Source organism: Grus americana, chromosome 1 (assembly GCF_028858705.1).
Source record: "Grus americana isolate bGruAme1 chromosome 1, bGruAme1.mat, whole genome shotgun sequence".
Classification (NCBI taxonomy): domain Eukaryota; kingdom Metazoa; phylum Chordata; class Aves; order Gruiformes; family Gruidae; genus Grus; species Grus americana.
In genome coordinates, this window is record NC_072852.1 from 61761411 (window position 1) to 61785377 (window position 23967).

Here is a 23967-nt window from a genome sequence, read left to right on the forward strand (position 1 = left end):
AAGACTGCAACTACTTTGTGGCAACCACGATGACAGTGCAAGGGATACCACTATAACTTGTAACATCTACTACAGGCATTTGATATTGAATCACAGGACCTGATTCCTTATGTCGTTTTTCCAAGATGCTCCAAAGAGACTGTGCAATGTTGCAAAGTCATCTCTCCAGCTAATTTACCGGTAATGTTTACTCTTGTTTTGCACATCGCTGCTCAAACCGGAATGTGATGGAGACACTTTAACATCACTCTGTGCCTTCCACCTGTGTAGCACAAAGCTGCTTGTCCACAGATGTATCTGAAGGAGATGTCATGCAGGAGGTAAGATGAAGTTTCAAGACCCTACAGTGAGGAGTGGAAGACTCCTATAACCGTGTCAGTCCAAATTCAAAGATGATACAGTCACATGTGCAGTAAACGCTCCTCCTGGAGAACAATCAGGCAACATTATCCATGTTTCAACTGAAGTTGAAAAAACCAGCTGAGTAGAAAGTGTTCAGAATAAAATGTCCTTTAGTGGTACCTACTTGGAGTGCTCACTTGAGCAAAGGTGTGAACCTAGCCCTTTGGGTAAAACCTAGTCTGTGGCAGAGTTTTATGCCAGAGAGTGTATTCGAGATAAAAATGGGAAATAGTGCAAGAAGTTTTGAAAATTATAACAAAGTACACATTCTTATAACAAATATAGAATAAATACTTTTGCCAGGGATTATTTCAGCCAAAAGGAAAAAATAAAGGAATAATATAATGTTTCAGTAAAAATGCCTGAAAGGAGGAAACATGAAATCAAGTCCAATGTAATTTGTTAAAGATTGGGATTAATTTCAAGTGTGTGAACATATATGTCTCTATGATAGAGCTAGTTAATACCATTTATCTTTTTTCCTGTACTCTGAATGAGAATTGCCTGCACTTGTTTGCAGGCAAGGAGAGGTTGACTGTTTACCTTACTGGTTCAGATGAGAATTTGGCTTCCTCTTAAAATTCAAAGGGAAAATTATAATGCTGCTTTTGACAAATTATTATCAGAAATCAAAAATTATTTTCCAAGTAGTGATTTTCAGGGTTCTTTTCACTGGAAATCTCGGGTTTCTCAAGAAGCAATTGTTACACAAGCAATGATGTCTTGAACAAAGACCCTTTAATAGTGCTGTCTAAGTTCTCCAACCATTATTCAATCTATTAAAAAGAATTTGGAATTTATAGAAGCTCCATCTCCCCTGGCTGGCACAGTTTCCTTATTACAAATTAATTCCTTGCCAAAAATGGTTTGTTTTTATCTGATGATCCAAACCAGTTTCTTTGATAGAATGGTAAAAAAAAATTAATCGTTTATTTATTAAAGTAACCCACAATTTGGAAGAAGAAAAAGAAGTAGGCAACTGGTTTCTTGTGAGATTAAGTACATTGTTATAATAACCAGATACTTGGAATTTGCTCAACTGATACTATTTATACATTAAGATCTAATTAAATCTTTTAATTTTAAAGAAAATCTCTTGGCTGAGCATGTAAGGCTCCTATGGACAAACCAGGTAATGGAAATCCTTTCAAGATTTTTCCTTACAGCAAAATCATTTTGGGAATGCAAACCTAGCTGTGGAAAAATATTCACAAAGTTATGGTCAGTGTCCAGGAATATATAGCCATAAATGTGATGTTAGATATAAGCTGAAAGCTGTGCATTACCTCCCTGATTTTATTTATTTATGCACGTGGTGTTATGTTTGTGTTCTGTCAAGTAGAGTTTGGTAGTGATGCAATGTGGACTGTCTCCAAAGTCTGAATACCTCCCTAACTCCAATAAACACTCTTACATTTTCCTGCAGTCTGGTATCCCCCACAGAACAGCTATTGAATATGACTTGCCTCCAATTAACGTGTCGCTCTGCATCATAGCCTCACAGTAAGAATCCCGTGAGCTCAGCTTTTATGGAGCTGAAGCCATCCTGCAGACAACACTGAGATCTGGCCAACATAAAAAGGGGGCAATGAAGGCTAAGGGTGGAATTGCGTATTTCACATTACTGCCATCTCCTATAACGTCAGAATCAAAGACTATAAACAAAACGCTGTAAGTGGACTGCTAATTCCCAGAGCACCGATAAGGGTGCTGTGATCCAAACTAATGACTTGCACAGTGACCCATTAGTTATGAGAAATGTAAAATAGATGGCATAAGTAAACCAAAGCTTTGGGTCTAACTCTACTCTGTTTTTCAGATTAAGCTCTTGCTTCCTTTTCGCACGTTCTATAACCTTTCCTCGTACTGTGCCTGTTAATGATTTTTACATCTTGTGTATTTTCCAGTCTACTAAATTGTTTTTCAAGCATGATGTAAACTTCCAAAGTAATTAGAAGTTTCAGTCTGCATAGAGAGACATAAACAAAGGGAACACCAACACACTTTGAAAGAGAAGGCAGGGTATTTATATATCCTGGTAACACCCAAAAGGACATATAAGGTTCATGGGCTCATTACACTGAGCATTAAGCAAATAAAAATGAGATAAGTTGTCTCCCAAAAGGTTTGCGATCTCAAACATCTGAGGGGTGGAATGAACCAATAAGCCAATCCCCATTTCTCTGCAGTCTTGGCAGTGGTCTACTTCTTGCTCTATTTTCGAGAGATTAGAATCACAGAGAAATGGAGCAGATACTTAATTAAACTATTTCATTTTTATGTCATTTTCAGTTCCTAACCTCCTTCTGCATCTATCTTTACTGCATAGTATCATAATCCTCATTCTCCTACATATTTCCTCCTTTCTGGCACACGAAGTCCCTTTCATCCAGGCTCCATCCCATAGTATCTTTCTAATTCTTTCTCAGTACAGTTCAGCTAATGAGTTTCACCGCACTTCATGGAGAGCAGGGTCCTATCTTCAGCTATAGGTATTTTAATAATGACCAGGTAAGTGCCCACTACACAGAAGTTCCCACAAGAAGGATGACAGCCATTCTAAGCACCCACAAGCACGGTTCTGCTGGCTGGGAAATACTCCTATGTTTGAAAACCCGAGGGTTACAGTAAAAATTGTCAGATTATGTAAAATGAAATCATTCCTATTATGATAAATCTAAGTTCTGTGCACGTCTGTTATTAAAACAAGGGTTGAATCATTTAGCCCAGGCTCAAAAGATTTCCCGCAATACTGGCACACCATTGCTCTATGGAAAGCTTACAGAGCTGTTATTTTCTTGTTTTTTTCTAAATGCATTGCACAAAAAAACCCCCCCAAAACCAACAACACTCCACAAATCACCCTCCTCCAGCGTGTTCTCCACAAAGCCAATTCATCTGAAGTGTTCAAATTGCTGTCCATAGGAAGGGATGACGATGTACTGCAAAACTGCAAGGAACTATAACTAGATAGGAGCTTCTTTTAGTGGGTACACGCAACTGAGGAACTGTAGTAGCAGTCTGTAATAATTGTCACTTCTGATCACCATGGGAACCAAACGGAGGTCTACTTTGCAGAAAACAGATCAGCAGTGACTCACCGACTGCTTGGGAAGCATGATTATTGAGAATCACTAGACTTGTGTGGGTGATGGGGAACAATACGCTAGTGATGCCATTTCAACCATAGTCCGATACAGCAGAGACTCCTCTGCTAGACATGCAGGATGAAATCAAGTAAATTAATACTTTGCCTTTGTGTTCATTAGAGATAAACTTCGCCTTTATGTTCTTCTGCAGCTTCAGCCTTGTGTGGACTCTTTGCTGTGAGAGGATTTCACTTCTAGTGAATGAAGTCCTGACTGAGCTTACACCAGGCTTTACCAGGTCTTCTGCAACCCTCTTAGTGACAGATTTAACCCTTAAGTGACACAGAGGTTTAAAGCTATGTTATATCCTCTGAACTGCACTGCGATGTGGTTAGCACACATGAGATGGGCAGTATCTCTGTCTGGACTACCCAGATACCAAGAAGTCGGGTCCTTACAACTAAGCTCCAAGTTCTGCATTAAGAAGAAAGCAAAATAAATGCACTGTCTCATCAGTGTAATCCAAAGGAGCAGCTGTCTTCAAGGTGAAATAGGTTGTACAACTAGAACAAAATTTGCAACCCAACAAGATACTTGGATTGTTTTTCAGCTAATCACAAACTGTAATTACAGTCCTATGCTTTGATACTCCAGAATTTTTCAAGATTCAGTTGTCTGTTATGTGAATTCAAACACAGTATTTCTGAGCTGTCAAAGAATTCCAAATTGGAGATTCTGAGATTATAAAGTCTGAATCCACTGTCTTTGCTAAACTGTTTTAACTGTCTCCTCTGCTCTGGCTGGAGAAAGAGTGACTACTGCAAAGGAGATGGTATCACAGCTCCAAGATTTCAGTGCTGCTTCTTTACAAATGTTAATTCAAGATGTTTTGACAAAACCAAAGTATATCTCTTAATAACAACTCTGCCATTCAATGGCTTCTTGTGTTCTGTTGTCAATTCTCACACTGAACCATCATTTGAGTGCCTAAATATCCTCCGAGGATGCCATCAAATGCACAGCCGGCATCTGGCATACAGGGCTTCTTTTGTGTTCCTCCTCCTAACAGAAATATCCATAGATTCTAAGTTTTGAAAGAGCAGATATACCCATTTCTCCACGAAATGTCATGTGCGTTTATTACCAGAGGCTTAAGAAATGCTACTCACCATAGGGGAATTTTGATGAGCAGAAAATCGGTTCCCTAAGGGGAATTTGGCCAAGACTGCATGCAGTGTCCTGTCACACAGTTTCTAGACCTGTGGGTCCTTGGGAAACCACAAGACAAGTGTCTGCAAATCTAAGACAAGGACATGGCCCTAGCTCTTCTGTTTGATGGGTACAGACTCGTGTGGCATAAATGAATGTGTATCTACTGCAGAGGCTCCGGCCCATGACACTGAAACGTTTGTCAGTTGATCAGTGAGCTTTTGAGATTAAAAGATGCAGAGGAACAAAAATATTAAGAAACCACCATACCTCCCACACATTCAGAGGATGAATCATTAAGAGGCCAATTCTGCAAAGTGCTCCACACTTCTCTGCAGCTCTGCACGGGAAAAATTAAGCAATGATGTAAAACAAGAAAAAGTACCCTTTGCAACTGTCCCACCACCAACTGCTAGGAGCTATTTAGTAACGATCACCTCCTCCTTTCCTCAGCCCATGGGGGTTCAGATGTCAGTAGCAGAACAAGTGATGTTCGAATTTAGCCCTGTCCACATCTTTGATGATTCTTCCTAGCAACTGAGGGATGGAAGTGGACAAATACCTGGGGAGATTACTGGCATCTGCTGTTGGCTTTTCAAGCACTAGCCAAACTACGATGTATCCTAGGATGACCAGTGTTTTTTCTGCTTTGGGAAAGGTAATCATGATCAGGTCAGGCATGGGCCTACTTGCTGTGTACTAAATAAACGTGCTGTGCAAACTGTTTAGACCATTTGTGGAACATGTGATGTGGATACTATACTCGTATGCTATGGGAAGCAACCCTGCATGTTTATTGCTCACTACTATTTGAGTTATCAGCCTGGCATGCAAGAACAAGGCTTTGCAGATGTAACCCCCACACATTCATTCATACTGAGATATTTTAACACTGCCTCTTAATCTTCAAGCTTATTTCATCTCAGTTTGAGGTTGAAGGGGTCAAGCATGAGATGTATATTTGTATTCAGGAGCTGGAAGCCTGAAATCATTGATATCCCAAGTAGCAGATTTCTAGAGAATAGCCATAAATAATGTCAGAAATACTTGAAAGAGGACAAGAAATATTTTTAAATTCTTTTACAGGCCTCACACCAAACAAACTACCACTTATTTTAAAGCCAGAGCTGCAAGTTTCTGGAAATCATAGTCAATAGTTGCTCATTGGTCTTAATAGATATTGGTGAAATGGACAGTAATTTCAGGGTTCACAGTATTTCACTTCATGTCCAAATTTTATGTTTTCCTTTTTTCTTTTAATTTTAAAAGTGGTCACTGATCTACAGTAGTTCATTAATGTGCTGTGGATTGGGGGGGGTTGGTTTGTTTGTTTGTTTAAAGTATATGGAATATTGTATCCTATTAAAAAAGTTTGACTGAAGTATTATGCAAAAGGCTTTAATAGTTTAAATACTTGTTCAGCCATATGGAAACGTACAATCTGTTTTATGTTCTGTGAGAAACCTACAGCTGCTATAAACTTAACGTATTTTAAAACCTCCCATCCGTTATTTAAGACAACAATTTGCTAAAGTAATAATAATACTCGTTGTGTTACAATTTGCCAAACTGGAGATGCTTAGAGATGAGTCAGGGATACAAAACTCTAACAGTGATCAAAAATCATCTGCAGTTTAGGAGGATGCAGCACTGGAGTTTAGTCCCACTATCTCTGAAAATACTAATCACTTCATTCTTACTTGAGGAAATGTCATTGTAATATTCCACAGAACGGAAGACATAACATAATAGTTTGGTTCATTAGTATTTTTTTCCATGTAATGCTTTATAAAAGAAATAAAGCTGAAGAAAATAAAACCAGACATGTAAATATTACAATTAAGTACATTGTTCTTATTTAAATAAATTTCCTTGAGCAGTATCTTCTTAAAAGGTGAAAATTAACCACTAACATTTGTCTCACTGTATAAAAGTGATGGTAGTAATTATAAAGAACCCGATGGTCTTATGCTTATTTCATCCTATTAAGTTTTCACAGCAAAAATATTAAAATTTGCAATATTACCAAAAAGATGCAAACCTCTCAAATATATTACTCTGAAGTAAATTAACAATTAATTTATAGGAACCTACCATAGGAACTATTAAGTGGACAGTAGTAATGGTTTTCTATATAAAATCTATCAAAAATTGTTGGAGAAAATATACGAAGCGTAGCTGATAGCTGATGAAATCTGCAATATGGCCACAGAGAAATAAGTTGCAGATCATCAAAGTTAGCTCTTGTGCAGAAACATCCACGATGAGTTCATTAATTTCACTTTTCACTGGAGAAGAGCAGGAGGTTTCCATAATGCAACCATTGTAGGAAACTGATTCAATGCTGTACTTTAAGCTTTACCCGTAGTTGGAACTTGCAACAGTTTAGATCTTTTGGTGCTCTGATCTCTCTTGCTCTCCAGAAGGCTACGTAAATATAAAAATCTTCAGCAGAAAGACAACTCTCTCTCTAAAGCACTGGCAAGTGGTCTCAGTAGAAGACTGTTCAAAAAAAGAAAGAACAAAACAGACTTAGCTGGACTGGTAAAGCAATATCAGTAAAGCAATACAGTAACACTCTATACATAAACCACCAAACTAGGTCATCGTTAGAAACCGAGAGATTTGTGGTCTATGCCCTCCAGACGCACATGCCCATGAACTCGTGGAGCTCAGAGGACCCTTTGCAAATTTAAAGGTGCTCATCTGTCTAAGCGTTTTTCAGCTGTAGTCAGCAGCCACGCCCTGATCTTGCAACAGTGAAGGCAAAGTGCACTTTCAACTATTTTGAATATCAAAAACGTCAAGTGATTGATTCTACCCAACCTCAGGCATTTAACTAAAGCACCTAGACAAGGACCTAATTAACCCAGGCTCTGGTCATCAACTGCAGATGGAAAGCTGCAACCTCAGGAAGGTGTTTCAGTCTTGCCCAGGTCAAGCATGATGGTCTTCCTAGCTTAGACATCTCAGCCAGGTTATTGAAATTAGATGTGATGACCAACTGCAGGTGTCCCTGTATATAACCAGTGTATGTGTGTTCTGCTTTAGTGGGCCTGCGTTCAGTACCAGGACTAGCCAGAACTGTTTCTGGCTCTTCAACAAAATTGCTAAACACCAAAACTGTTCCCTTTTGAAATTTGTCAATGTTTATTCAGTTCAAATTCTGAACAGAAACTTAGCTTGGTTTATTTTTCTTCAGACATGAATTTGTAAAAGACTTTTTTTTTTTTTTTTTCTTAGTTAGTTGAGACTCTTAAGTCAGGATTATAAATTTTCATTGTCCTATTCTGGCTGGTGGAGAACGAAGCCCCACAGATTCTCCCATAGCATGAGGAAAGCTCCATTAATTTACTTAGTGGGTACCTCACTTTGGTCCTCAAGGTCCTCCCCAAAATGGAGATGTTTTCTAACCAAAACCTACTTATTCCTGGGAAAAGCTTTGTCTCTACAGATGTTGGTCTACGTACTGCTGATACACCTCACCTCTCATGGGAGGTCTTAGTACTACTGCATGATTAGCTGTGGTGTGGTTGAAGGTAAATACAAGGACATTTTATTTTTATTCATTCCCAAACAGGGTAATATGGAGTTTCCTTGCTTCTCCCTTCTCACCAAGAAGGTGACTTTACCCTGTTTTAATTTACATCTGCACCACTGAGAACTGGCCCTTGGTCCAACCTTTGGAAGAGTTATGCTGCAGCTGGAGAAGTAACTGGACGATTCCCAGATCACCTGAGAGCAGCACAGGGAGCATTGCCACCCTGTTTCCATTCAACAAATGCATGCCAAGCACATAACATTAATTAAGACATACTGTACCTCCAGCTGCTTGGATCTTGATGTGTTTATTTCCTTCTAATCTTAATTAGAAAACAAAAGGTAAAGATGGTTAAAACGTAACATATCACTAGATTACTGGTTAAAAAAAGCATGCAACAAAGGTACTACTGTTCAAAAACCAGCTACTATTATTATGGTTAATAGTGTTATTTTTCTTCATTTTTCTCGTTTTGTGGTAAATTTTGGAAGCACCAGTCAGTGACTAAACTCTGTGGTGTATGTATGTGACAGCAGCATTTTGTTGTACTAAATCTAAACAATTGTTACATGATTTCATAAATATATGTTTATAACTTGTCTATTAAATACCTATAAACCAAATGCTTTTTCCCACTGTTCAAAAACATCACATGGAAAAGAAACAGTTTGCACTGGGTTTCATATAAGAACAGAAATAAACCTGAAAGCAAGCACTTACTAACTGTTATTACTGGAATTCACCATGATGCAAGTAAACACCTTCAAAACTAAAAATAGCGCTGAGGCTCTGCAAGTGCATCTATCACAGCCTCTTAGTCCTAACAGGGTTTTGTTTTCTTTGAATTTGCAGAGCACTCAGAGAGTGGAGAAGCTGTTCAGAAGACAATGTACCATGTTGTCAGCATCTGCTCTAGGATCCTTCTGCAAAAGTGCGTTAAGATTTAAATAAACGGGAACAATCACTTTAACGATTATAAATAGCCCCCACTGCCTTAAGAGGCTCCAAGGCTAGCCAGTCTGTCTGAAATAATAATTGATTTTTAAAGGAAATACATCCTACTAGATAAAATTAAACTGAGAAAGCAAGAGAAATGCAATACACAACCTTCCGATACCTTTCGGTGCAGCTTTCGTCTGACTGGAAACCATGGCAGCCGCGTCCGACGGCAGGCCAACGTACACGCCGCCATAGTTCCTGATTTAAAGAAACAATTAAAGAGACATCAGAGTTTAATGGAAACACTTCTCCCTATAATGTCGACATCACGCAGCAGCACCACAAAGACCACGGATGGTCAGAGAGGAGGGCACCTCTGCACCAGCGCCCTCGGAGGAGCCCTCCCTTCCAACAGCTATGGGAAAAGTCCATATGAAGCACCACGTGCTTGCTAATACGGTGCCAGGCAAAAAAACCTTGAGGCTGACTGTTACTCTTAAGTGGGGCCCAAGCCTGTGAAAGGAGCTATTTTTCACTCAAGTTCCTAATATTTCTCATTAAATCCCAGCTGCATTGTGACAATAAACCCCACCTGCCCAGCTTCTAGACACCGAATATATCCAACTGAGGACAGAGCCAACCTGATAGTAATGTTTGACACTGGGACCACTGAAGGACCTCACTTCAAACAACGCACGCCAATTAAACAGCACTTTGACCTCTGCTTGTTAACAATTAGGACATGCATCCTCCTGCTTAGGGCCACACTTGGAGAAAACTTAGTAGGAAGGAGCACAAGGTTGTTAGGTACTTTCATATCCCAACCCTCTCCCCGTCATGGCCTTGCAGAGTGTTTTTTCTGGCTCCAAGGCCTGTATGAAAAGCAGGGACTGATGCGAGGAGGTGAAAAACTGGGACCTTAAGAGCCTTTGCTATGCCTGGAGCTATTTGCAGACGCTCCCATTACACTGCTCTGTCCCATCAGGTGCCAAATTAATCACACCTTGTCCAGCCCCTGGGGCCCTGAGTTGATTTCTGATTTGTTTGATGATAGTCACACTTCCTTCGTTTTCCAGCCCAGCGGAGATCTCCCACAAGTGCTAATGCCATTGTCTGTGGTTGGGGCTGGTGTGAAGGCAGAGGTCACTGGCCCTTATTGAGCACATCACCTACAGCTGTGAGGTAATGCACTCTTCTTGCTGCAAAGTTCCCCCCTCCCCAGGTCACTAATGGGGCGATGGACTCATCAATACTGGGCTCTGTGAGTGATTTCCTACTCTCTTTTTTTTTTTTTTTTCTTCCCTCTGCTTTGGTGGTGTTGGTGGCAGTCAGGAAGAGGAAAGGAAGGATGTACATCTGGTGGCAGAACTCACTGCAGCCTATTGCAAACAAAGCCAGTCCCAGTAGAGCACCTACCTCCTTTTGTCATCATCTGATACGGATTCTTCTGCTCTGTAACGTCAAAAGATATAAAGCACATTAGCAGATTGTGTCTTTCAGATACTCCATTACCATCTGGGTAGATTCAGGAGCAAGGGAAGAGGGGGATTATTACTGATCCCAGTTTAATTCAGGTCATCCACAAATCAATAAAGTATTCAAACAGGCACAAAAAGAGTGACAATTTTCCAATCTAATGTACAGAAGAAAGAAAAGGATTGAGAATAAATGCAGCTTAGTTTTCATGACCCCTGCCAGTGATGCCTGAAAGTAGGTTTGGGAGCTGACACGGGTAAATTAACACTTTTTCTGAGTGAATGCCCACACTGCTCCACACATAACAGGAACGTAAAGGCTCTGCACATAACAGGAACAAGTCTGGGCTGCTATTCCACCCAAAGAGGACTGGAAGGGACTGGACATCCATGCTAGTATGGGAATGAGGATGAAGAAAGAAAAACTTTCGCAGCAGCTGTGCCAAAAGATGTTACAGAGCCTCTCCGTAAAATGAGGTGCTGCAATTCCTGAAGCCAGAGTTGTTTGCAAACCAAATAACTGTTACTAATCCTTTACAAATGGGCAATTACTTCTTTTTTACCTTTAGGGTAAAATCACAGGTCAGTCTGTAGGTCAATAGGGAGTCACTGAGGTTTGACTGAAATACTCTCCAGTGTAGCAGGGGGGTAAAGCAATCGTCATCCATGTGAAGACAAATGTAGTACAGAAAAGATAAAAATTTTATTCTTAATCCCTGAGGGTATAGTGCCTGTGCTGCAGTCTCAGTCCATGCCCCAGCGTCAGCCTTCACACAAATCACTCACCCACCTTTGATTAAATATTTGGACTTTGAGCTCTGCTTGCATGGCACGGATCAGGGCAGCAGCTGCACTTTAGCTTGGTCTGCAACCTACCAACCTAGCAATAAAAACAGAGGCAAGATAGCTTGAGTGCTGTTAAATCCACAGACGTCCTTCACCCCTTCCCTGGGGGGCAACTGTGACAACTGCCCGAGAAGGAGTCCCGCACCGTTTGGAAGGTTGCAGACAGCGAAGGGGGCACCATGACCCAAGGAGGGCTCCGCTGTGAAAAATGTTCATGCACAGACTGTTCACTCATATATCCTCACCTGAATATTCCCATTGAAGGACCAATTGCCTGGACGATGGGGGCAACACAAAGATATTCCCCATCATGAGCTGATCCATGAATTTTGGATCTGCTCCCTAGGTGATATAACTGAGAGCTGGCCTTTACCCAGTGTTAGGGCTAAATCCATTCTGTAGCCTTGAAAGGCTTTCCTGAACTATGATATTTAACAATAACATATGACATTTCTTATTGTAATTTATTTATTCTAAGAGGTAGATGTGCCCACTGTTTAATCGTGAGGGCTGCATGCCATTACTGATCCCTCAAGTCAACGGCATTTTGGCCCAAAGTGCAGAGAGCTCATAGCAAGATGCAGCTTTAAACGCTGGAAAACACCCCTTAAACCTCAGGCAGCACTCTCCTGGGAGGGTAGCAAATGCCTTAAAAATACTGCTACAATTTGGAAATTATCCTACACTTACCTTCTTTCTAAGTGGTGGAACGTTACAAACTATCCTTTCTGCGTCACCCCGGTGAATATGGGTATACAGGTCCTTTTAATAGTAGGGGTTTGGGGTAAATTTACGTATGCTGCAGTTTTACTAAATGATATTCACGCAGGGCATAGCACTGAGTGGGGTGAGCCTCCTCATCTGCTGTCTTTGCCTACGTTTTACCACTCAAGAGAGATGGAGCAATAAACTCCTCATTCCCTGGCCCTCCTGCCACTCCTCCCCAGAGGAGCAAGGGCCATTTCAGAAGGCATCTCCCGCCTCCTCTGACCCCACATAGCCTAAGCCACCTTGCAGTCCTCATGCACATGGCCAGAAAAATGCCCAGACAGCTTTCCTCGGGGACTGTGAAGCTGCTCTGTGCTCGTGTGAGCCAGTTCCAGCTGAAGAAAGTGGAAATCCTGTGTATACCAATCAGTAGAAATGAGCCCTGTATTTTTAGCAAAAAAAAATGACAACACTTTAAGAAAGGGACTTTGGGTGCCAAAAGACCACAAACAATCATTTCTGTTGAACCAACTGAATGTGTCACAGGACTGATTTTCTCAAAGAGCTGGAAACATTTTCTATAATCCAGATTAACCATTATCCAGCAAAAAGAATCCTTTAAAAGCACTGGCAACTTCATGCGCAGCTCAAAGACTCTAAAATAGACAATATTGATTATTATTCTTACAACTCCAACAGGAAATTAATGTCAATGTTTAAAAAAAAAAAAAGCCTCTACTAGGCAACAGGGCTATTTTCTTCTGTCCTAGAACAGTTTTGTAACGGGGCATCACTGGACCATTATTGTCATTCTCTTACCAAAACAAATTATCCAGGTCTATGATTAAGCAGGCTAGAGTTTTTAAACATTTTGCTTTCTTCCTTTCCTCTTAATAGCTACAATTCAAAGTCTAATTTTGCAGTACCTTTCCCCTTAAATGTGCAATAGCCAATATAATCTGGGATTGTACTGGCCACAGCTCTTGGGCTGGGTAATGACTGGGTGCACTCTGTTGTAGTCCTGCTAGGAAAGAGGAGGTGAGCAGGGACAGGAGGAATGTGGAAGCATGAGAAGGGAGAAGAAAAAAAAATTTTAAAATTCTAGTGATGGCACTTAAGGAAGAAGCCATTTTCCACGCTGTTCTGGGGACTCCTTTCTAAGCAGCATGGGAAGGAGTGCTACTCCAGTTCATGCATTAAGCACATTTGCACACCTCTTGCCCTCACACACTGTAGCTTAAGGCCCCATTTTGAAAGGCGTCCACTAATTTCACATGTTCAAATTCCCAGCCGAGCCGTTGTGGTAGGTGCTGCTTCCGTGCCCGGGCCAGGTGAACACAGGTGGCTCCGGGGAGCAGGGCTGCGACAGCAACGCTCGAGTGCGTGGAAATGAGAATGGGAAGAAGCTCCTTTGGTTTCGGCAGTGCTCCCATTGCCACATGTCTCAGACTCACAGGGAGGGTATGGGGATACAGGAGTGCAGCACGTCCTTTCTCTCTCCCTCTCTAGCTTCTTCTTATCTCAGGGATGAAGGAAGAACCTAGCATAAAAAATATCTTTAAATATCTCTATTTACAGAGTCCTCCTGGAAGAGCAAGCTGGGATAAGCTTTTCTGCACCAGGAATAGAAGGCAAAAGGAACTTGGCAGTCTGCTGTGCTTTGCACTGATCTGCTGCTGTGTTGCTGCACCTCAGATGGTGTTGACATCTCCTGCAGAGGAACCGGGAGCAGATTTTTCAGCAGGTAGCGTAGGTGGAGTCCTGTAGCCGGTAGGCGGATTTAACAGCAAATGTACATAATGGCATTCTATTTTCAGCTAGAATAAATGTTTCTTTTGGTAAGGATTTGTCTGTCCCAAGAGGCTTCCTGTCACCCTCCTAAGTCTGAAAAATACACTTGCTTCAACTGTCAGTTTTTACATCCATCAGTCCTATGTCCATTTGATGGTAAAAGCAGCTGTCATTTTTCACACAGTATCGTAAATATCAAATGACAGGCATTCACATTAATTCATTACATCTACATTTTTCTTACCTCAGCTTTTACTACTCTGTTCATGCCAAGCATTATACAGACTCTTTCTAGCCGTGCTCAGTAGTTCCACCACAAATGATTCACTAAACTTTGCACAAGTGGCAGACTACTACTCCTCAGTTTCTCAGCGTTTCTTGGGAACAAGGGCCTGTCATTTGTATTTGATGGATTTCCTCCCAATATTTTGAAACAGGCTTCAACTGCTGCATCCTTTCCTTCCTATGGATACTAATCTTCCTTTGAACTTTTAGCCACATTCTGAACATCACAGGCACTGCATTACTTTCTAGCATATACGTTACTCCTCCTATATCTAAGCTTTTCCAGCTCGCAGTGACATACTTCTCTTTATTAGTGGGGCAGGAGCATTGGCTGAGGCTGGCCGACAGATTCACCATTGATTTGAGGGTCGGAGTACACAGGGAGAGACCTTCCCAGACCACACGTCCTTCTTGTCACCACGTAGCCCTCAGTCTCACAGCACTTTGTGTAGGAAGATCATATCATCATCCCTATCTTACTGGTGGAGAAACTTAAGGCCCAGAGGACAAAGCAGTTTCCCTGTCATCACCTGGGAGAGCTCAGAGCAGGATCCAGCCCTTCTTCCTTCCACCTGGCTGCTCAGCTCAGGAGATGCTGGTGCCTTGGCAATGAGTCACAGTCAAGAAATGAGAAATCTCTTCAGTTAGAATAACTGTATTCTGTATCAAAAACCATGAGGTAAGTAAGGACACACCTAAATGCTTCTCTGGACCAGAGTCAATACAACTGAAATTTAATGGGGAAAAGAAAAAAAAAAAAAAAAAAGGTTTTCTTACAGAGATTTTTTTTTTTATCTTTTAACTGATAAAAGTGAAAAGGTAAAAAATAAAAGCTTGTGTGGATCTATAATGTTAGTTAATATAAACCTGTTCAGTTCCACAAAACTAAAATAGTTCTTCTGGTATTTTACTTCCTTTGTAAATATCTGCTGTTGAATATTAGGATGATTGATTTAGGACTTTTTGGGTCATTGCTGCCATTCCTCATTAAGAGATCTGTGTTTCTAATGTCTGACGAGAAGGCTCAACCATGCTATTACTCAGGTTGTTCTTATCTGAATGAGTAATCGTTCCAGGATTGACCCTTTCACTTTGTTGAAGTCTGCACTAGTAATTAGTTTTTTCTAAGTTATCTCGATACTTTGTGAAACATGACAGATGATCTAACATCTAATAGGTAGGATGTTCCCAGTTTAACTTCTAAAGCCTGACCCTACAAATGCTTAGTCACACATAAACACAGTTCTACATATACCCATACCTTTAAGCTCAGAAACGTGCCTACTAAATTCATAATTTAACAGTGCTTGCAATTTTGAAATATAAAACTACCAAAGAGCAAAGAGAGAGATGCAGTTCTAAGTCAGTCACTTAAATTATCTAAAATGAACAACAAAAAAAGGCCCTAATATAAATTAAAAACAGTGGGTTTGTATATATAGAAGTGCTGAGGGCATAGATGCTGCAGGCTACTGTATCAAGAAGAGGTTCCTCATAAGCTTGCCTTCTGTAATTTATTTATTGTCTGCCACTGCAAACCCAGAAGACAGACTAGATGGGTAACACAGATCTCAAGAGTATCTGTGACAACAGTGTTCATCTGCCAAGTGAGACCTGTCGTTAGCTCTCAGCCGTGCTCTGTAATAGCAAGGACAAGCCTGTTGTTAAGCTCTTGTCTCCACTTGCTTATCTGACTTGGCAGCCCTCATTTCCACACCAGGATTCCTCTGTCTAATTAAAGTAGTTATTCTAAATGAAGTAAATAAAGCTGAAGAATGTTCCTATTGCATAACATGAAAATCTTTCCCAGGTCCCTCAGTCTCAAACTCTAGTGGAAAATACCAATTGCGTGAAATAGAAGGCGGCAAGACCTGGGGAGGACTTCTTTAATGTTTCCTTTGATAGGAAAATAAATTTATGGCTGAATAAAGCTGTTCCTGCACATTTCTGCAACAGCAAATGAAAAATGGGCTGAGAAAGGCTGATCTTTTGCTGCTGCTTTTCTGAAAACCAGAAGTTGGCACGAGGCAACAGGACAATACAGGGTCAGACCTTCCACATTTAGAGAAAAACAGGATGGGTAGGGCTGCCCTCTGCCACTCAGCATCAAAGATAAGGGAGACAAAGAGGAGCTGAGAGATACTATCTTCAGTGTGGAGAATATCTAGAGAAGGTGGGTACCTTGAAAAGGAAGTCTGGATGGGTTACTGGGTCTCCTGCAATGGGAGGAAATTTGCCTCAGCGGGTCTTTAAATCTCTCACAGTGCTCAGTGGAAATTTATGTGGTCACTTCATACAATGGCATGGCCTTTGGAAAAAGGTGTACTGCTGGGTGACAGGGAAGAGTCATCTGAAGTAACGTGACCACCTCTGCGAGACAACTCTCTCAACAGAAGCAGAGAAAAGACATTTCTGTCTGAGAAATAACAAGGGAAGGAATCCGTAGAAAAGTAAACAAGACGTGAAGTTGTTTTGTGGAGATGGAAGCTGTCACTAAAGACAATAAACACCTGGTGGTGTTGATTACACATTAGGAGCCAGATGAATCATGTATGACTAAATCGAGTATACGGCTAGTAGACTGAAGGTAAGTCCAGGGTTACATATTTGAAAGAGTAGAGTAAGTACTTACACATCTTTAGTAGTCCCTGTGGCACCTAGAATGAAAAAAGAAAGTGCATGTTTACAACATAATGGCATAATCCTCTAAACCAACCGATAGTACAGTAAGCATTTTTCTGCCTTTCTGTCCTAAACAACACAGAAATAGCAACAGGAATTTTCTGTTGTCAGAGAACAGGTTTCTCATGATTGTCTAGATTATCCTTAATGATTACCTATATTATCCCTTAAGTCTGTCACACTTAGATCTGGGCCAGATTCTCAGTGGGTGAAAATGATGCTGCTGTGGACCAGTGCCCAGGTGCAGTCACTCTGGATGGGAACAACATAAAATAAAATCCATCTTTCTGAATTTTATATGCTTCACTTTGCTCAGTCTTCTGGTGGTTTTGTCTGCTACAAAGTCACCACAACTAACTACGCAGTTACTCCTGAATGCCTGTTTATTTTGCCATTTCATTCAGTTGTAGGCTTGGCACTACATGTGTAAAATGCTGCTCCGTTCTTCCTGCCAGATAAAAAAAGTTTTATAAAACAACTAGACAGAGCTAATATAAACATTGGGACACAATACATCCAAAGCCTGAGACATCTAAAGAGATCAACCACCCGTTAATTCATCTTGCTATTTAACAAAAAAGCAAAAAGACAAAAGCTACCACCTGGCTGCCTGATCTCAGTGATTGATTTTTTTTTCAGTGACTCAGATGCTTCTTGCTGGGAGAGGAACATTCACTCAAGTACAAACTCTTTCCTGTTCCTCCCAAGTTATTCATGCCATGTTGCTGTTGCTGGTATATCATTCACCTGAGTAACCAGCAAATTATCCCTTCTATTAATTACACAAGCTAGAGTAAACATTAGAAAACCTTTCACTTCTTTTCCTCTTAGTACTCAGTTGGAGGAGGTCAGCTGAGCTCACTGTGAAGAAACTACAGTTGTCAATCCAAAAGATTTTATGGGTTTGGAAGTAGGTTGGGGGTTTTTTCAGCCACAGTGCTTCATTTCTTGAAAAATGTTATTTTTGCTGCTGAAAAATATCCATAAATAGCAAGCAGCTTTCATCTCACACATGCACAGTAAGCTTGGGTCCTCACTTTAAAACTTTATTCTGTTAGGCAGCTTTCTGAGACTTTTTGGCTTTATAGGCATGTCTACATAGTACTACATATAAACCCTCCAAATTAATTGTGTCCAGATTGAAGGTTGGCATTGCAGCACTGCATGCAAGCTCGATCTCAGCTGACGTAGGGAGGCATTTTCTGCTACCAAGGCTAGTTCATCCGGAGTCAGCTCAGCTACATACCTTCAGGGCACCACCCTGCACATCTGGACGGATGCCTGGGCATCAGCAACACCTCAGACAACATATGTTTTGAAAAGCCTAGTTCCATTGCTGCAGCTAGCAGGATTTTTTTTTTTTTAAGAAACAATTCATGTGCTGTGCCTGCTCTGCACCAGAACGACTTTCTCATTTTCTCAACCTAAGCTCACTGCAAACTCAGTTTCTCCAAAAAGGTTAATGGTCCTTTGTGAGGCCTTTGCCGAGCCTTTTCTGAGGCTGATCTGAGGTCTCAGTGCTTTGGATCCTCATTTGAAAAACGCCTTCCTTGCAGGAAGCATACCAAAAGTAAAAAGTGTTTAATACACAAACAGAAACCTTAGCTGAGAAGAACTGTGTGCCTACAGTACTGCTATGTTTCCCAGTGGAGATACTCAAGTTCCAGTCAATCACCAGGCACACTTCAATGCCATGCCCGTGTTCAATGCCATACCTGTCTTCAAGGCATTATGGTACACGTACATTCACACTCTGGGGACAGGAGCTGTTTCTCAGACCCATCAACTTGTGCTTCGTGTAGAGCTATACAGCTATGAACCCAGGTTTGGGAACAGAGATGTGGCACTAGCATTCACACCTAGCAGCACTTGTTTCCTTTGAATATCAGAGAGGGTACCACTGCTGAAAAACAACTGCAGCATTTTCAAATATACGTCACACAAAAACATTGAGAACTAAGGATGATAAAAACAAATTCACTTTTTAAGAGATAATTTTTACTATTTATAATAAATAAATACATACATATAATAAATAAGCAAACAAAAAGTTTGTTTTCTATTGTTTTTATAAGCACAAAGAACCAGGTTATCCTCACTTCCATTGATGAGATTACATTGATTTCAGTGGTGTTATTTCTCATTTTCACTAGCAAAAGTGAAACAAGAGTTTGGTCCAAATTCACTTGAGTACCACTAAAATACCTGAATATAGATTTGGAAGTATTTCCAGTTCACAAAGTAGTTTTCTTCCTGGAAGAGTTCTGAGCTTGCGAACGAACATCACTTCAGTTAAGTAAGTGGCCCATAACTATGTAAAAACTCATAAAGGGGAGCCTGAACATTTCTCATACATAGATTTTATTTCACAAATAACCCAATAACATCTCAATTTGTACAGACATGTTTGTTTTTAAAGTCCAATCCATTCACCCTCACCCATGTTACTTCACTGGCACATTTCTCTAACTCTTCCATGTTTAGTGAGTGACACATTATTTTATAGCTACTCAAGTTCCTCCTGCCAGCAGCTCAGCCAAAGAATCTTGTTTACTATCGATTCACAAACAGTGCATAGCTGTGCCACAGCAGCAAGGCATAGTGCTCTTGTAGCCATGATGTTTTAGAAATATGACTTGAGAAAAGGCTCACATATTTGAAAGCTTGTCCGTTTTTTCCCACTCTATCAGCTTGGCCTAAAAAAAGGCACCTCTTGATCCTACAAACCTTGTCTCGATAGGATCATGTTGGTTTGGTTTTCCAAAACCTGCCTAACCTCAGCAACAGACTGAGGGGTAGCCAGGAAGCTGCATCCACAAAAAATAGGCAGTACTGAGTTGTCCTGAATGACCTCTCTGCTCACACTATCTACATAGTAGGACCATGGGTGCATTTTGGAATTTTAGAGCCGCAGGAGGAAGAGGAAGAGTACAGCCTGCGGAATAAATGAGGCTCATTCAGCCACACATGGGTCTGAGCCCAAGTGATTACAGAAGAAAAACATTCTATCTAGAGTAGTAGAGCTGTGATCCCTCAAAAAAACCCCATAGCATTTAAACAGTCACAAATGAAGAACGACAAAAGTGTATCCCAAAGCATCTTCCATTCAGTGAGAAGGGGTTTGGCACTTTCAAAACAACAGAGGCTTGTTACTGGCGACCCTGCAGGATGTCGGTAATAGCAGGACAAATGCAAAAGATGGTTGAAAGAAACTGATAGCCACAGAGGATGTTCCTCTATCCTGAGAAATGCATCATGAGTGAACGTGGAAGACAAAAACTTCAGAAGAACATAAAAAGGATGAGAGGCAACCGCTTACATGAATAAAAACATGGATACAAAAAATGCCTGTATCTGACTTTAGAGCAGATTATGAAACATTTTTCCTCCAATATTTTATTGCAAATACTTCGAATTGTTACAAAAAGCAAATAAAAACCTCAAAATTACGCATACATGCACGCAATAGTTAAGATTACAAATGAGTTTTCTATTGTATGCTACTTTCTGATTTGCTCCAAAAGACAGCAATATGGAACCAAATTCTAACATTAATGAATCTATTCTATTTATACCTCAGTGTAACCACAGACAGAATTATATCAATTTACTTCAAATTGATTACTTCTTCAACTCATCAGGTGGCAGCTTCGTACATAGACTTGACCTGACCAACATCAATTTTAAAAATTAGTTGTATTTTAAACAGAATGGGCAGCATGGTTTCCTGGGCATTCCACCAAACTTGAAGTTAATAAATCTGCTTAAACGTGGTGTGAAAGTTCTCCTTTGTCAGAATTTAGCTGTATTTGAAGCTCTCCACAGACTAACAGCTTCTCTGTATATTTAAATTAAGGGTAGACTGCCAGCCTCCACCGAGTGCCATAATTCAAGGTGCTGTCATTGCTACTACAATTGATATAGAAAGGAGGAGGCAGTCAAAAATTGTTAGTGAAGCAACACTAGAATGAAGGGAAATTCCTTAACTCAGAAGAAAGAGTAAAGTGATGTTTAAGGGCATATGTTTAAAAGACAAAAAAAAAAAAAAGAAAAAAACCCAAACAACTATTTTGGAGCTTCTAAAACACCAGGAAATACAGCACGGAAGAAGGATCTGTAAAGCGAGCAAACAAAACATCAGGAAAATAGCAATTTGGTAATAAAAATTCCTCTGGGTAATGGGAAATATTTAAAAAAATATATATAATCCATAGTTAACACATAAAATAGCTGGGTGATTTAAGAAGGATGTGTATACATCAGTTTACTCAGATAACAGAAGATGCCGTTTCTCAACTGAGGAGCCCTTTGCCAGTGTCTGATGCCCTGGAAGGAAAATTTAAACTCTGTGAGCTATATTGGTGTTCTGGAGTACTGCACCACAGACAGAAATGCTATTCTAGATCATGTCTATTAGTTTAGATCTTGCAGACCATAGGGCTGATAGCTCCTCTGATGTCATTCCAGCCGTGCAACAGAAGATAATATCATTAGCTGAACTATCATTACATATACGTCTGCTTAGGAAAAATCAAGTTAGGCAACAATAGAAATTTCACCAGAGTAAGAAAATGGGGACTAGCATAACACGTCTAATGTATTCTGTGAAGTATGCTACAATATTATCCTTAGTCATATAATATGACAGAGAGTGTTACAGGTTAATTGTATGTTATGTACCTCTAGCTTTGACATTACTGACTGTAGAATAGTCATAACTTTAGCATTAAACATGTAGTCATGCTGTGCAAGCCACAAAATTAATTTGTATTTACACGGTATTCACATCTTTTGGGAAAATATTGAGAGTTACACTTTCTTGAAGAGTTCTAGAATTCTGATTAAAAATGGTATGTCTTCTCCTTCCTCTACACAGAACAATTTTATTTTTATTAGACACACTTCATAAGGAATGCTAAATGGAAAAAAATAAATAGTAGACATGTGACTTCGTAGAGTTATTCCTGACTGACAGTGGTGAAAGTTAGAAGAGAACTGGATCTTTCAGAGCTGTATTTGATTTGGAAAGGTCTATTAGGGCAACAGTAATAATTTCATTATACTAATTATGTGTTTTACATGGCATTGTTGGGTTTTACCTGCACTAAGCCATTGGAGATCTATGGACTATTTCTAAAGAGTATGGACAAGGCTGCCACAAAATGCAAGTTCAAATGTATTATGAATAACAGTACAGGTAAGAGAAACTACTGAAGGGGCTGTACCTTCAGTAAAAATAATTTATGAATCTACAAGCCCAACGTTGTTGAAAATAGCTTCCTTTAATGCAACAGTGGACACATTTATTTAAACAAACGAACAAACTTTTAGTTCAATATAATTCACTAAATACTACTGCTGTCAGAGTTAGTCTATTTGTCATTTACCCATTTGAGTCCTGGTACGAGTTCCACAGGGTGGCCAGATCAACATTAATCAAGAAGCTACCACAAAGGGACTAATAATCAACTCAAAATTTTCCTCTGAACTTCTCTGATACTTGCTTTGGTGCTTTTACCCAGCAAACAGAAATGGGATGTGAACAAGCATCACCCCAGCCATTTGAAGCTACAGGGGTCATATACTGAAATAACTTCCAGTCACAGCAATGCAGGAATCAACTAATGGGAGACAATTAATGTGTGCAAACAGGACAGCTCTAATAGGAGTGCTGGAAGTTCAAGCAAATTCATACAGTGCATTCTTTATGGTTGAGAGAGGCCTCTGACAGACAAAAACCCCACATTTATAATCATTTAACAGAAATCCAATAAGCAATGGCAGAAAAGCCTCCCGTTCCCTTGTGAATGTGAAGTGCAGAGTTTAGTGGGGAGACCAGCAACATCCTACACAAACATACACACACGTACAACTTGGAGAAGTCATCATTCACGCTCAAAGATAATGCCCAGTTCTGCAAATCAGGACTAGGACCACCAGAGGCACCACTGAAGTTCTGGGCAAAGTCAGTCAAAGTGGTGAGAGATGGAGACCCAGTGATTCCAGCTGGTCCAACCACTATTTTGCTGTGTATTTTCGAGAGGTTACGAAGCTAACAAATGTATCTGAAACACTTAATACAGGTACTGAAACAGGTGGCAATGTTTGCCAAGTGCAGTTACGATGAAAAATGACTCATAAATGCTCATATTTAAACTTACATGGTGAAGGTCCACTTATCAATTTCCATATACTTCCCTTTTTTTGTGGGGCTGGGGGGAGGAAGAGCACAACAGCACCATCTTCCCAGATCTTATCTCTTTTGAAAATAACAATGAACAAATAAGGGAGCCAGCTGGATGCACCAGCCAGCGGTACGCATTAACATGCAAGAAACCTCAATCTTGGAATATCCTCCAACTTCTCCAGCAAGCAGAGGAGAAGAAGTGGCACAAATTCATTTCAGAAGTGGCATTCGTGGCCTTATAGGGAAGCAAAGAGGATGGAGCTTACACTCCTGGCGGGATCTGTACATCCAGCTCCTGGCCCGGGCTCGGACAGCTACTGTTGGAGGCGGTGACCCTAACGACAACCCGGGCACCGGAAAGCCTCCGGTGCCCCCCGGCGGGCCACGTCACCCTCTCTCCCCTGGGCAAGTGGATCAGCCTCGGGAAAGGAAGATGCTCTTGCAGGAGCGCGGGCAAGCAATTCCCGCGGCTCCGACGGGCATCCCCCAAACCGGGGGGGATGCGGCCCCGCCGGGGTGGGTGTGTGTCCGCCACAGCCCCCCGACCCGCAGCCCCCCCGGCAGGGCTGCCCGCGGGGGATGCTGACACCGCCGCTCACCCAGCCCAGCCCAGCCCGGCCCGGCCCCGCGTCGCCCGCCCGCACCGCGCCGCGCCGCCGCCCTACCTCGCCCGCCCGCGCCGCTGGCCGTGGAGTTGCCGCAGCCCATGGGCGCTGCCCTGCCCGGCGCTGCGCCCGGCCGTGCGGAGCGGTGCGGTGCGGTGCGGAGCGGCGCGGCAACGGCAGGCAGCCGGCGGCGGGCGGAGCTGGGTGG

At 41.1% G+C, this 23967-nt stretch overlaps 1 protein-coding gene across 4 annotated transcripts; it reads right to left on the minus strand.

Annotated features, from left to right (window-relative positions):
• Positions 1 to 4297: 4297 nt before the first annotated feature.
• C1H12orf75 (chromosome 1 C12orf75 homolog) lies at positions 4298 to 23967 on the minus strand. 4 transcript variants are annotated; one of them, XR_008579762.1, is made up of 7 exons: positions 23820 to 23967; positions 16918 to 16942; positions 10597 to 10632; positions 9349 to 9438; positions 8523 to 8563; positions 6795 to 7202; positions 4298 to 5040 (listed from the first exon to the last, which is right to left on the minus strand). XR_008579762.1 is itself a non-coding variant. In XM_054846580.1 (6 exons), exons 1-6 carry the CDS (start codon positions 23860 to 23862, stop codon positions 7192 to 7194), a joined length of 231 nt encoding a protein of 76 aa, XP_054702555.1. In that variant the 5' UTR covers positions 23863 to 23967; the 3' UTR covers positions 6447 to 7191. The 4 variants fall into 4 exon arrangements, 3 of the variants coding, with proteins under 3 accessions (XP_054702555.1, XP_054702565.1, XP_054702547.1); XM_054846580.1 differs by lacking the exon at positions 4298 to 5040 and having other exon boundaries at positions 6447 to 7202; positions 8523 to 8558; positions 9359 to 9438; XM_054846590.1 differs by lacking the exon at positions 4298 to 5040 and having other exon boundaries at positions 6447 to 7202; positions 9359 to 9438.